At 40.2% G+C, this 14,159-nt stretch overlaps 1 protein-coding gene across 1 annotated transcript; it reads left to right on the top strand.

Annotated features, from left to right (window-relative positions):
- Positions 1-10,267: 10,267 nt before the first annotated feature.
- On the top strand, positions 10,268-13,957 carry rom1a (retinal outer segment membrane protein 1a). Its single transcript, XM_017459510.3, has 4 exons — positions 10,268-10,730; positions 11,580-12,010; positions 12,554-12,800; positions 12,988-13,957. The coding sequence occupies exons 1-4, from the start codon at positions 10,581-10,583 to the stop codon at positions 13,222-13,224; spliced, it is 1,065 nt and encodes a 354-aa protein (XP_017314999.1). The 5' UTR covers positions 10,268-10,580; the 3' UTR covers positions 13,225-13,957.
- Positions 13,958-14,159: the final 202 nt, after the last annotated feature.

Raw genomic sequence — 14,159 nt, 5'->3', positions numbered from 1 at the left:
ATATGTACAAAGAGATGATTGGCATAATAGTGCAGCAGGTAATGTCGGAGTCCTCTGGTGCATTATAGTTCTGTCCAGGGTCTGTTCTGGGATAGGCTCCAGATTCACCCTGACCCTGGATAAGCAGTTTAGACATTGTAGACAGTTTATAACAATATTTAATACGAATAATATGAGACTGATAGTTTTGAATAATTTATTTGATTGTTTTGGTCATTCACAGCCATAATACATCAGACTGTGACAATACTGACCATCACCTTCCTCACAGTGTTCATAGCCATGATACCCAGGAGCATGCTGATATTCACCACAATCCCCACCATCATCACCATCATAAGCAACATAAGAAACACCATAGAAGCACTAAGTCCCATCAAAGAACATCAACTATCTCATCAAATGCCTCCATTTCATCTGCTGGTTCTTCCGTATGCTCTTCCTTCTCATCATCAGCATCATCCTCATGTTCTTCATCTTCAGGTTCATCGTCCTCTTCATCCTCCACTACTTCTGCCTCCACTTCTTCTAATTCTTCATCTTCCTCCTCTTTCAGTTCTTCCTCTTCATCTAGATCTTCATCTAGATCATCCTCTTGGTCTTCTGAAAGCAGCCTGGGAAATACCAAATTTGCTTCTAAGTTCAAGAAAGGTGCTCGACATCCACAACATTCCCAGTCCTGCACTGACATCTCCAGACGAAGGAGAGCATTTGAGGAAGATGAAGAAGATACTGTGCCTTTGTTGAATGAGGATGGCCATGTCAACAAGTCTTCAAGTATTAAAAAGTACTTGTCTATGAAGAAAAAATGTAAAGACCCTATCAAGGGGCCAGAATCATCCCACATGCCATCTAGAAAAAGCTCCCTAAAAAAGAAAAATGGTCAGACTGAAATCTTTCGAAAAGCAAAGTCCATGGAGGTGCTCCCAGTGCAGAACAAACAGTCTGGTGAAGGAGAATTAGATGAAAAAGAAATTGAGAGGAGGAAAGAGGAAGCAAAAAAGAACATGATGGAGGAAAAAATGAAGTTTTCTGCCTTTCTAAATGAGATCACCAGGCAAGTAATTAGTCCCTCCAGGCTACAGAGTCTTGGGGTAACGGATGCCCACAGGGATATAAGTCCTGCCAAGTCTCAAAATTCAGAGGGCAAAGGACACAAGAAACCAAAACATTCTTCCAAACGGTCTGGAAGTACAAACTCTGTGTCATCTAGTGCACCATCCCACACCAGAAAGCATGCCTCTGCAAATAAGAAGCCTGGTCATCTTTACCATTCCAACAAAACTTCAAATTCAATCAAACACCACCATCATCACCACCATCACAAAACTGCACATAGGAATCCCAAGCCTCTTCACTATAGTGAGAACAAACACAATAGCAATAAAACTGGATCACCTAAAAGCATTTTGACAAGGTCAGAACATGGCCATAAGGTACACAAAAAGCAACAAGCTCAGTCCAGTAGTCATTTAACAAATGAGATTGCCATGGATACAAAAAGGAATACACCAAGAACCCGATCTCTCTCACCAATACCTCATCACCATTACAATCGTGATCACTCCCATGGAAGTGATCAGCATAGTTCATCATCACGCCCTCATTCTCCATCCCATCACCCTCATCATAGAACTCACCGAAGCCCAGATCATCATTCTTCGCATACCAAATGTCATCATTCCCATTTGGATTCTCATCGCCGCCATTCACCTTCTCTATCGCACCACCACCACCGAAAAACACACCATCATGTTCCAGATTCAGAAACTCACCATCGCCATCATTCCCGCTCAGAATCTCATAACCACCATCATGATGATGACCACAGCACATCCTCAAATAAACATTCTCCATGCTCTGAAACTGACCATCATCCCCACTCAGAATCTCACCACCATGTTCCATCTTCTCCATTGTACCATCACCATCCAGGTGACCAAAGACACTCATCCCCACATTTAAAAAGTCGAAATCATCATTCTCCCTCTCTTTCACATCAACACCATCATAGTGATGGTGATCACCGAAGCCCATCCCCACATCGGTATTCTTTATACTCAAAAAATGATGACAATTCCCATTCAGAATCTCTTCACCGTTCACCTTCACGTCATTACCATCATAATGATGGCAATCACAGCTCATCCCCTTCTGCATCACAACATCACCATCATGGAGATCAGAGAAGCCCATCCCCACAACATCATTACTCACTCTTGAAAAGTCAAGACCATATAGAATCTCATCAACATCGTTCACCTTCTCCATTGCACCACCTTCATCAAGACCACAAAAATCCACCTCCACATTATTCTACTTTGCACTCAAAAACTCATGGTCTCCATTCCCAGTCAGAACCTCATTATTGTCATTCATATTCTGGATCACATCATTCCTCCCTTCCAGATATTCAATACCATTCTTCTCATGCTGAATCCTGTCATCCTCACCATCATTCAAACAATAAAGATTCTCACCAGTGCCACACTTCTCCCCTTAATTCCTATTATTATGATAACTCACACCACTCTTCTTCTGAACTTGATCATCATTTGCATCATGATTCCGCCCCTAAGCAATTTCATGACCAGCATCACTCCTCTTATCCTGATGTTCACCATCAACATTCCCATTGCCCTGCTGATGACCATCAACATCACTCTTATCCGGATGTTCACAAACATACTGAGGGTGGTCTAATGAGTTCCACTAATCATGAATCTAACAGTCCTTACACAGACAGACATCGCCAACACTCTTCTTATTTAGACCATCATCTTCACCATCACCATCATTCTGGGGATCCAAAAACTCCAACATTCAACAGACATCACCATAATCCTGATGGTCATTATTCTCATCACCACCCTCACAACCTACCCCAGTCTGTAGGGCACCATCAGTATTCCCATCCAGATTCCCACAATAGTACACACTCTGAATCTTATCACCACCATGATCATCTCCAGTCCCCCCATTATCATTCCCGTTCTGAAGCCAAACTTCAACCCCACAAAGAGTCTGACCACCAGCATCACCATAATAGTCCAGAGTCCCACAAAGATTCACACCAACATAGTGAACAAATTCATCACCGTTCTCACCAAAACCACAAAAACCCAGAATTTCATAACCAGTACTATTTAGAATCCCCGTACCATCATGTCCATACTGAATCCCAACAACATCCTGAACATTCTGACCAGACACCAGCAACAAACCAGCATTCCCATTCTGAATTTCAGAAGTCTTCCCACCCTGAATATCAAAAAATGCATTCCCATATGGAATCCCATCATCATTATCATCACAACAAACATTCAGTACCCCATCACCATTCCCATCATAGTTCTCATACCGAGATGCATCTTCGCTATGGTACTCCAAAATCCCACCATCATCATGAGCATCCAGAATCCTATCCCCATTCCCATTATAAATCTTATCACCATTCCCCAGTGGAAATCCAGCATCATTCCGATGTTAGATCACATCACGATTGTCCGGAATCTCACCATCACCATTTCCACACCAAGGAACATCACCATCATAGTGGTGACCCCAGTCCTCTTCGCCACTCTCCAGTTGGCGAGAAGGCCACTTCTCCTTGTTCAAGCAAGTCAGATTCTTGCAGAAATACAGGAAGTCCTATTAGCCATGATGAGCAGTCAATGACGTACAAGGAAACAGCAATAAATGTCAAAGTAAGACCTTCAGTATAACATTCAATTCTGCAATGAATGACTTGTTTTGTATTTGACATAGGATCTGTATAATTTCACTGTAAAATGTTCTCATATAGTAAGCTTAAATGTTTAACTAGCTTAACAACAAATGATTATACAATTATAATCGTTCACTAGAGTGTAGCTTTTGAAATGGATTCCCTTTTAATGTTGCACAGGAAAAAGGCTCTGAATATGAGAGGATCATGTGAGTTTAATTATAAACTGCATGTGAATGTGAAAATACTATAATACTCCACACAGTTCTCACAGTTCTCAGAACAATGCATGGCAATACCCATATTTCTTAAACGTATTATTATATCCTTATATCAAAAATGTTGTACATCTAGCTACCCAAAACCTTCCCATTTTCCATATCCCTCACCAAACAGGATGCTACAGGAACAGAATGAAGACCTGCATAACACTTTGAAGCAAACAGTGGTGCGTATGGAGTGCTTAGGAGCTGAATTTATCACTGAACATCATCAACTGGAATCAGAGCTACAGAGGACTCGTGTGGAACTAAGCAGCATGATGGACAAGTTCACAAGGTCGGAGCAAATTTATAGTGAAACTAACAAATTATCTTCAGTTGATTTTATGTTCCCAAATTGTTCAAGCTTATTTCTATGAAAAATATCTGCCGCTGTAGCATAATATGTATTAAGAGCCAAAACATACTTTTAAATGTAGTATTTTGTATCTGTTTATCTTTTTTAGACTTCAGGTTAATTATTCCTCCATTCAGCAGACTGATGATTTCCCGGAGGATGAAACACACTGTATGGTAAGGCACATCATTTGCTGTGAAATAGGAATGAAATTCCTTTTTTAACTCTAAATTTAAGTCTATTGCAATGACCTAGGATGAACCTAGGATTTTTATTCATTTAATCATTTTTAATTATAGGTCCTTTATAAATCCTATGTTCACTATTTTTGTTCTTTTCACTTTCCCCTTGCCTTTTTTGAGGATGAACGTATGGATGCCGAGCGTGAGAAACTAAACCAGCGGATCTCAGAACTGACAAAACAGCTGTCAGCTGCCAAGACAACCATTCAGAGCCTGGAGACAATTAATGTGAGAGCTTGATGACAGGAAGATGTTAGATATTGTCTCAAACGTCTCAGGCTGAATAGAAGGGGAAATTATGGAGGAGTATATAAACATAGCTTAGTTCTTTATTCTTACTAATTTCTTTTTCAACTCCCTGATTTTATAACTACCACGCAGACAGAAAGTTCGGAAAAATATAACGAGTTGCATGACTCTGGTCATATGTACAGTTACAGAGGTTAAGCTACAGATGCTAAGTTTAAAGGTCAGCTTAGTATTTGTGTCTTATTTCCCATGTTTCTGTGTATGAATTTCCCATAAGATCAATCAACATCATAATCAGTGACCATTTTAATTATTTCATGGCAGAAGAACACGTTGTAATGTGGGCTGTGCTGAATCCCTCTCCTCAGTGTGGCTGCCTAACTTTACCAAGCTAGCTAAAAAACACTGTGGAGAGAGGATTGTTATCTAATGCAATGTTATCTCATCTGTTTTGTTATCCAATCTGCTTTGTGTTCTCTGTGTCTTTTAACTAGCTAGACAGAATTAGCTGCCTAGCTACGATTAGTTCTTTGTGAAACCCAACTTCTTTCTAAGGTATGAGGTATGGTGACGTATAACGTATATGTCCTATGACAGGGGTATCCAATCTTATCTGTAAAAGGCCAGTTTGATTGCAGGTTTTCATTCCAGTCAAGCAGGAGACACACCTACAGTAATTCCACCTATTTAATCAGTTAATCTTGGCTTTCAATAGACAATCAGGTGTGGCTTCTGCCTGGTTGGAATGAAAACCTGCATTTTCAGTGGACCTTTCTGAATACGATTGGACACCCCTTGTCATAGCAAGCATTATCAAGGGCAAAATTATTTTATAGCACATTATATAATATTGACTCTTACTTTTCCCACAGGTGACGTCAATGCTCCAGGAAGCCCTTGTAAAGCATTTTAAATCAGATGATCCCATCAAGCCATTCAAGCCAGCAGTTGCACCTCCTCCATTTCAATTTATGGACAGTGATCATTATAACAAAGGTTCAGTAGCTGGAGATGACCAATCGTTGGGTCCTGTTCCAGAAGAGGATGAATCTGATTGGTCAGAAATGGGTGAGGAGGCAAAGCACTATCCCTTGAGTAGTTTGGAGAGAGGTCAACATCGTTGTACAGGCTTTTCACCATGGCATCAGGAGCATGGTTGTTGGGTAAAGTCGGATAAATACAGAAGAGGAGACGGAGATACAGAGAGTGAATCAGGAGGGGAAGAGATGGCCCACAGCCAGGGCCTACAGATACCCCACCTTCAGTTCAGTATATACCCTGAGACTGTACCAGTACCTGTAACTAGCTTGAAGCAGAATCTGGATGGCCCTGTAGGAGAGGAATACCATATTCACACTGGACGCCAGCTAAGCTCTCCTATTCGCATCCTGTCTGCTAGCTTGGAGGGCATCAACTCCACTGACCTCCAGCAACTTGAGCATCAAAGTCAGTTAAAGTGCAACAAAGGTAAGATGGACCTCCACCATTCACAATGGGGCACTGCTGAAGATTGGACTGAAGATGAGCTTACTCATAACTGGAAGAAGGCAAAAAAGCAAAAGACTGGAGATGGAGAGAAAGGGTCACGAAGCAGTGACTCGGAGGCTATGGCTAATCTGGAGTCAGCGCAGAAGATGCTCAACCACTTTATACAGGAGGGAGAGAATACAAAAATATGAAACCTAAACCTAATGTATTAGCCTAATAATTAATGTCTTTAAACACTGAGCAAATGTGAATTAGAATAGGAGCGGTCTGTAAGTGAATAGTACTGTACAAGGTGTTCCAAAAGTCTCCATAAATACCACACAGCGCTCGCTGTAAACTACAGTATGTTTGCCAGCACCACGTCAGGTGTGCCCTCGTCAGTGGATGTTCGTGGACGTCCACTTCTCGGTCGGTCCGCAACACTTCCAGTCTTTTTGAATTTGTTAATAAGTTTGGAAACAGTGTCGTGTGTTTCCTGTTAAAGTCCATCGCAAACTTGCAACAGCTTCCCAATCCAGCAATGAGAATGATTCAATACGTTCTTCTTTTATCAAAACCATAACTAATTAATTTCCTAGAATCTCAGTTTGATCCCCCTGTGTACTGTGGGACTTTGGAGCTCTTAGGGCAGGAGTATTCTACTAAAATTGGCAAGTCCAGTTCCATAAAATCCCTTGCTGGATCTGGTCTGAATCAGCAACTAATGGTTACTTCTTAACCTTTATTGATTTATTCATACTATTAATATGACACAACATGTTTTGACTAGTGCCACCGAGAAATCTGTTTTGAGTTTGGCGCAAGGAGAATAAACACATGCTTCCCTGTCCAATTGTCTTTAAACCTTTTGGTTTTGTTCTCAATTAAAAAAAAAAAAAAACACAAGCAATGTCATCAGTTCATTAGAACAGATAGGGTATCTAAAATGAACCCTGTAGCTAGTCCATAGTCTGATAAGCTGCCTCCAGCTAAATAATTTACTCAAATGCATGTGATTGGATAAGCCACAAGAGACAGATGTGCTACAGAATCCAAGCGGGATTATGTATATAATAGTGAAGTATCTGCTCTGATATTTTTTCATGTACTCAGTTTTGTTCCTCTGTTTTACTTTTCTTGGTCGGCATACCAGGTGATGACTCCTGCCCTCTTAAAACCAACCCCACCCATTACGGTTACCTCTATAATCTGATCTAAGCATACCCTCTAATGATCAAACATTTTAATATTCAAGAATGATATAAGTAATTACTGTGTTTAGGTTATTGACTAATTAGGTAGCTGTAAGCACTCTGTCTGCTCCTCAGAACTTGTGCCACACAAGTTTCAGGTTGGACTTCGGAGTCTGGGTTGTGAGTTAGACTTCTCTATTCACATTCAAGGATATGTCCACGGGTGACTGGTAGCCCTGCTGAAATAGATGCTTTGATAACTTCTCAAGGCAACATCAGACAGAAGTGTGGCTCTTTGATTTCACTTGGGTACTAGACAGGGTTGCCCTTAGAAACCCTCTTTACCAGCACAAATACATGTAGACTGAGTGGAAATCCCCCCCCCCAAAAAAAAAAAAATTTTTGCCATGAATCTCACACTTTCTTTTTTTTTTTTTTTACCCAGAGAGAAGTTTATCAGACATCAGATGCTGATTTGCATTCAACATCTGTTACCACAGCTTAAAGCAGTGGACTTGAGTTACTTAGTATGAACTGTAATCCAGTAATATATAATATTTGTAGCTCTTGTAGGGTAATAATTTGTCATTCTAGGCTCTTGGCACAATGAATGAGATGTAATAGGTAAATAAATACATAACATTTGGTGTTCAGTCAGGTTATTACTTGATCTTGTGTAGACATTACTTGAAAATAGATGTGGGTGTCTCTACCCAACTAGTATTTACTTTTATGGTGTCCCATAAATAAATAGTATTTTTTAAAATTCCTTTGTGTATTATTATTCAAACCCATATAGCAAATAATCATGTAGCTAGGTTTTGAACAAAAAACAACAATTAATGCCTATTCATTCACCAGTATTTTGATTTCTCTAGCATATGTACTGTATTCTCAATTGAGTCATTTCTTTCAATGTTGAATTAAGACTGCTTTATAGAATTCAAGCGTATGTTTGTACATCAATGTGATTCCTCAATCTGTGTAGATTCACCTTCAAAGTAACTGTATTATTATATTACTATTATATCTGTATTATTACTGTTCATTAATGTATATAATGTATATACTGAACCTATGCCCACTGTTGTCTCAGATTCCTGTTCATGGCTGTCAGGAATGGAACTTCTGCTTTTGTAGCTAATCCACCTCAAAGTTTGATGTATTGCACATTCTGAGATGCTTGTGGTGGTTATTTAACTTACTGCAGCTTTCCTGTCCGCTGGAACCACATTCTCCTTGGACCTTAGCTCCCTAAGTCATGACCCTAAGTCATTTCCACCTGCAGAACTGCTGCTCACTGGGATTCTATGTAGACTCTAGAGACTTCTGTATGTGAAAGTCAGTTCCTGAAATGCCTGCCAGTCTGGCACCAATAACCATACAAAGTCATACAAAGTCACTGAGATGATATTATTCTCCCAATAATTTTTTAAATGATGTTTGATCTGTATCTGCATAATATTTAAGCAGTGCCAAAAAAAAGGCTTGTACACAATTCATGTTGTATACAGTGTTGTAAATGCGCTGCTCCAGCTAGTGAAATGTTCTATTGCAAACACATCTAGAGTAGTAAAGATGATGAAATATGTTATATAAGAAAGGATTTACGTTCGAAGTGATTATTTTATTTATTTATTCAAATTCACACATTGATCCATGTATTATACAATTTATAGTAGTCTTTTGTGTACAGCTCAATGCACAATATAGTATGTCATCTCAATTAATTTTCCACTGTTAAAGTCTTGTCTTGTCTTCAATAAAAGCAGTGAGATAAATTTTAGAAGCAAAACTTGCACCTGAGACTCATTTTGTACTCCCAGCCAAACAGTTATTTGGTTAACTATGAGTTATTCAGTAATTACAGTGACACGAGTAGTAAATTATGCGCTTATGAGCTCAACTGATGGGTTCATGGAGTTTTAAAGGTATCAGAAAAACATTTTAATATGAAGGTTTAGATTGTCTCTTTGTATAGGAATGAATTAATTTTCATTTAGTTTTATTTTGGAATTATAATACTTAGGAGTTTGCATGTTCTCCTCATGCTTTGGGAGTTTCATCCGGGTACTCTGGTTTCCTTCCCCGGTCCAAAGACATGCGCTGTAGGCTGATTTCCAAATTGTCCGGATGTCTGTGTGAATGGGTTTGGGATTGTGCACTGCGATGGGTTGACACCCCGTCCAGGGTGTCCCCCGCCTTGTACCCTGAGTCCCCTGGGATAGGCTCCATGCTCTCCCGTGACTCTGTGTAGGAGAAGTGGTACAGAAAATAGATGGATGGACACACTCCTTACGTCTTTTATTAAGGTGAGATTTCTTATGCCTACTGATGCCAAAGGCAGATTCCAAAGAAGGTCACTAATTATATGTGGATACGTTCAACTATTACTAACGATCGTGCAGAAAACACAAAAATAACACAGTTCTGTTGAAAATGCCAGAGATTTTGAGTTTGTGTACTCCAGTTTATGTGTGCACTTGATACAAGCAACAGCCAAACATTTATTCAATGACAATGCCATAGTCATTTTTTTTTTTTTTTTTTTTTTTTTGCAGAATCACAATTAAGTCAATATTTTTAAAGTAATTGCCATGTTATGGCTAGATCACTGCATCTGTCCATGCCCAGTGGCAATCTGTTTCAATCTCTGCTGAGCAAACAGTTCTGTAGCCCATTGGAGAGGGCCGTCATAATAGGATAGGTAAAGGATTACAGGTAAGATGCCCCAGATGTCCGGCTTTAGCCATATCTAGTGTGTCTCTCACCCAAGCATGGGCTCAGAGGGGCGAATGTACCACTCTTTCAATTGAGTTGGTATCTGGACTATCTTTAGCACCTCACCTGGGGGAGGGATCACCACATCAAAACTCAGGCTGACCACCACAGAGGAATTCACCACTCTGGACAACAAAAAGGCAGAAATTCATCTCGAGACACAAGAGAATTTAACCTTGGATTTTGGATTACAGAAGCATTTTTGGAGAGCCCTTCTTAGCAAAATATAAAAAATTAGTTTCCATCTTCAGAACCAGAGATCTTCTTTGTATTCTTGTAGTGTAACGCTTCTCTTCTGCCATCATGGTGTGGGCTAAAATGAAGTTCCCCTTTGAAAAAAGGGTGAAGCTAGCTCAGAGTTTGTGGCTGATCTCCTGGCTGGCCACTTTAGGTGGAGCGATCACCTTCTGTCTTGGATGCTTCTTGAAGACAGAACTACGCCGGAGGGCAGAGGTATCTAAACTGACCATTCGAAAGCATATTTCAACCCTGCACTTTATCACACACAATTTGAGTCAGGTTTTTCCCTTTTGAGAAAGTTTCTTGACCAAGTGCAATTCCTCTTTGGCCAGAATGAGACAGATTGAAACTACTAATGACAATACTAGAGGAACCGTTTATAATTTCACATGAACATCTTAATAACCAGTTCATTAATTGCATATTACTGATTTTTGAGACTGAGAATATGTCAGTTAAACTGCATGTATGCATGATAACGTAAACCTCAAAGGACAACTGGAGCATTTTGAAGTGGCTGAAATATCAGGATTAACTTATGCAAATAGAAATATTGCTTAAGCCGGTTAGAAAGGGCTTAGAACGCTGTCATCTTCAATAAGCTGTCTAGCAAACTGTATGGATCACAATCTAGGTCGCAATAAAGAATCTGTCTCATTGATTAACCTACAACAAATATAACATTTTAATTGCTTGAGCTGAATACTGATAAAATTCCTCTTGTATCTGTTCAGTTTTACTGCAGAAACAATTAGCAATAAAAGACTTTCTTGGTGTATGCTAATATGCCAACAAAGAAAGTTCCCGAAACAAACCAATCAGCAAAATGAATTCTTTCTACTTAAAGGATAAAGCCAGATAAATTAATTATTCAAATCACAACAACCCTAGGCAGACAGGCACCTCAACACAGCACATAATATACAACAAGTATGTCTACACGTAGAAACGTGAGACAAGCAGAATCCACTTTGCAGTTAGACATAATACGTAACTAATCATTTCAATAACATGGAATCTCTTTCATAATAACAGTCAAGTAAACCCAAATGTGCCCTGTAGGTGATGGACAACACAGAGATCCACATTGTCCCAAACACCCTCCTTGTGGCTGGACTGGCCTCTATGGGAATCAACTTTTTTGCGGGTCGGATCTGCCAGGACGCCCTGGATGCTAGCCGCTTCCCACGGTGGAAGACCTTCCTAAAGCCCTACTTCTGTTGTGCTATCTTTTTTACCACCCTACTGCTGATTGGAGTCATCCTAAGTTACGCCATGAAGGGCAGCCTGGAGGGCTCGCTGAAAGTTGGCCTCAAGAATGGCATCCGTTTCTACAAGGACACGGACACCCCAGGGCGCTGCTTCCAGAAGCAGACTATCGACCGCCTGCAGATGGAGTTCCGGTGCTGCGGTAACAACGACTACAAAGACTGGTTCGAGATCCAGTGGATCAGTAACCGCTACCTGGACTTCAGCTCCAAGGAGGTTAAGGAGTAAGTGAGGGGAAAGGGGAAGGGTTTAGATCAGCCATGATACACAAGAAGCTTCCAACTCTTACCCTAATGAGCTACCTTCAAGTTGCCTCTCTGGGGAAACTCTTCAAGGTTCTATTTAGAACCTGAAATCAGATACTGTTTCCCTTTTAGAAAATGTTCCAGTTAGAGTTAAGATGTTAAGATAGAACCCTTAACCATTCAAAGAACACTTGAAGAGTTTCCCCACAGGGACAAACTGAAGAACTCATTAAAGTTCAAGATGGAAGCTTTTTTATCAAGGCTGATCTAACCCCCATTAACCATCCTGAGAACCCTTGAAGAACCTGTGTCTCCTAAATCCATTGTCTTGCCTCTTACCCCAGTATTTTTCGGAATAGACATGCAAGTAACATTACTGTGTCTGATACCTATAATTGTGGCCTAATCAGAATAAAAAAGCCCACTTGTATATTATTGTTGCCATTTAAAGATTCTCCATTCTCATTCATATACCCTTTCTCCACCAACTCTGTCTAATATCTATCCATCTCATTTATCCAGTCGTATCAAGAGTAATGTGGATGGGCGTTACCTGGTGGATGGTGTGCCCTTCAGCTGTTGTAACCCAAGTTCCCCTAGACCCTGCATCCAGTACAAATTGACCAACAACTCTGCCCACTACAACTATGAGCACCAAACTGAGGAGCTCAACATCTTCATTCGCGGCTGCAGGGAAGCTCTGGTTGGCTACTACATGGGCCTGATGAACAGCATTGGTGCTGTAGTGCTGACTGTCTTTATCCTTCAGGTATCCGTAGATAGCAGTGGAGGGTTGTGCTTATGTCAATTTTTGATTTAATGCTTAGACGACCATCTAAATAAAAACGCCATTGCGTCAGTACACCAGTGAGTGATAATCTACCTACTTTCAAAATGTTTCATCATCTAGTCTAAATTCCACCATTGCACCATCCTTCTTCCATATCTCTCTGCAGAGTACAGTGGTTGCATGCCTGAGATATCTGCAGACATCCATGGAAGCAGTGGTTGGGCAGGAGAACACGGAGGTGGAAACGGAGGGCTACCTGCTGGAGAAGAGCGTGTCAGAGACCATTATGGAGTACCTGGACCCTGTGATGAAGCTCCTGCTGATAAACCAGGTGGAAGATGGGCAGGCGAAGGCAGAGGCAGGGGCTGCTGGCACATCAGGCACAACAACTTCCAAGTCCTAAACAGCCACAGCTATCTGATTCAATGAAATGAATGACCCAGTACAACCAGTACTTGGCAAAGATATCTATTATCATTTCTAGCAAAGAATCTCGTATGAAACTACTATATGTATGTAACTACTATGTAAATAATTTACCTAATTCACCAAACAATACATTATCTTCAAAATATTTTAACATCAAACCATGCAAAGTCTCAAATGTCAATCATATCTGTTCATTGGTAATGGACTGTATATTATATTAATTGGTTCATCGTGTGGAGATAAGAAAATTTGTGAGAACATCTAAGTCTCTACGAGCCATGATGCAATCGATAACATCGGCTGTCGATAACATAGCTTATCTGAAGGTACTAAAGGTTAAGTATTATTTCCAGGACACAGTTTTATTATAGAACATTTCTCTTGTTATTTGATCGTGCCCAGTTTGTATATAAAATAGATTACCCTTTAGCAAGCACATCTCAAAATTTAGCATGTTGTTTTTTAGTTCAATATAAGAATACAAGTGCAGCTTGTTTTATTTGATAGCTGCCAAATTTATGGAAAACTGGAAACGTTATAAATATTATTGTACACTGTGCAAGCAGATAATAGCATTTTAAATGTAAAAAGCAATGCTCAGTGCTCAGCTAAGCAAAATCCAGAACAGTCAGACGTAATAAAAACCATGCTTTAATTGCATCGTTGTGTAGTGCGCTTTTATGTGAATAGATACGTGCTGAAATATCTCCTATTTGTCTCTGCGTCTTTGACTTTTGCCTGTGAAAGTAAATCACACTCCCACAACCATCCACCCACCAACACACACACATGCACAGACAAAACCAGCTTGCAGGCATACCAATATACATGTACTCGTGCTTCAACTCAGAGTTACAATTAAGCATGTAGGTGTGACCTGCACTTACTCTACTGTATCTCACTCATAGG

The sequence above is a fragment of the Ictalurus punctatus genome, chromosome 28 (genome assembly GCF_001660625.3).
Source record: "Ictalurus punctatus breed USDA103 chromosome 28, Coco_2.0, whole genome shotgun sequence".
NCBI lineage: Eukaryota > Metazoa > Chordata > Actinopteri > Siluriformes > Ictaluridae > Ictalurus > Ictalurus punctatus.
The sequence above is the reverse complement of the archived record's forward strand: the minus strand, read 5'-3'. Positions and strand labels throughout refer to the sequence as shown.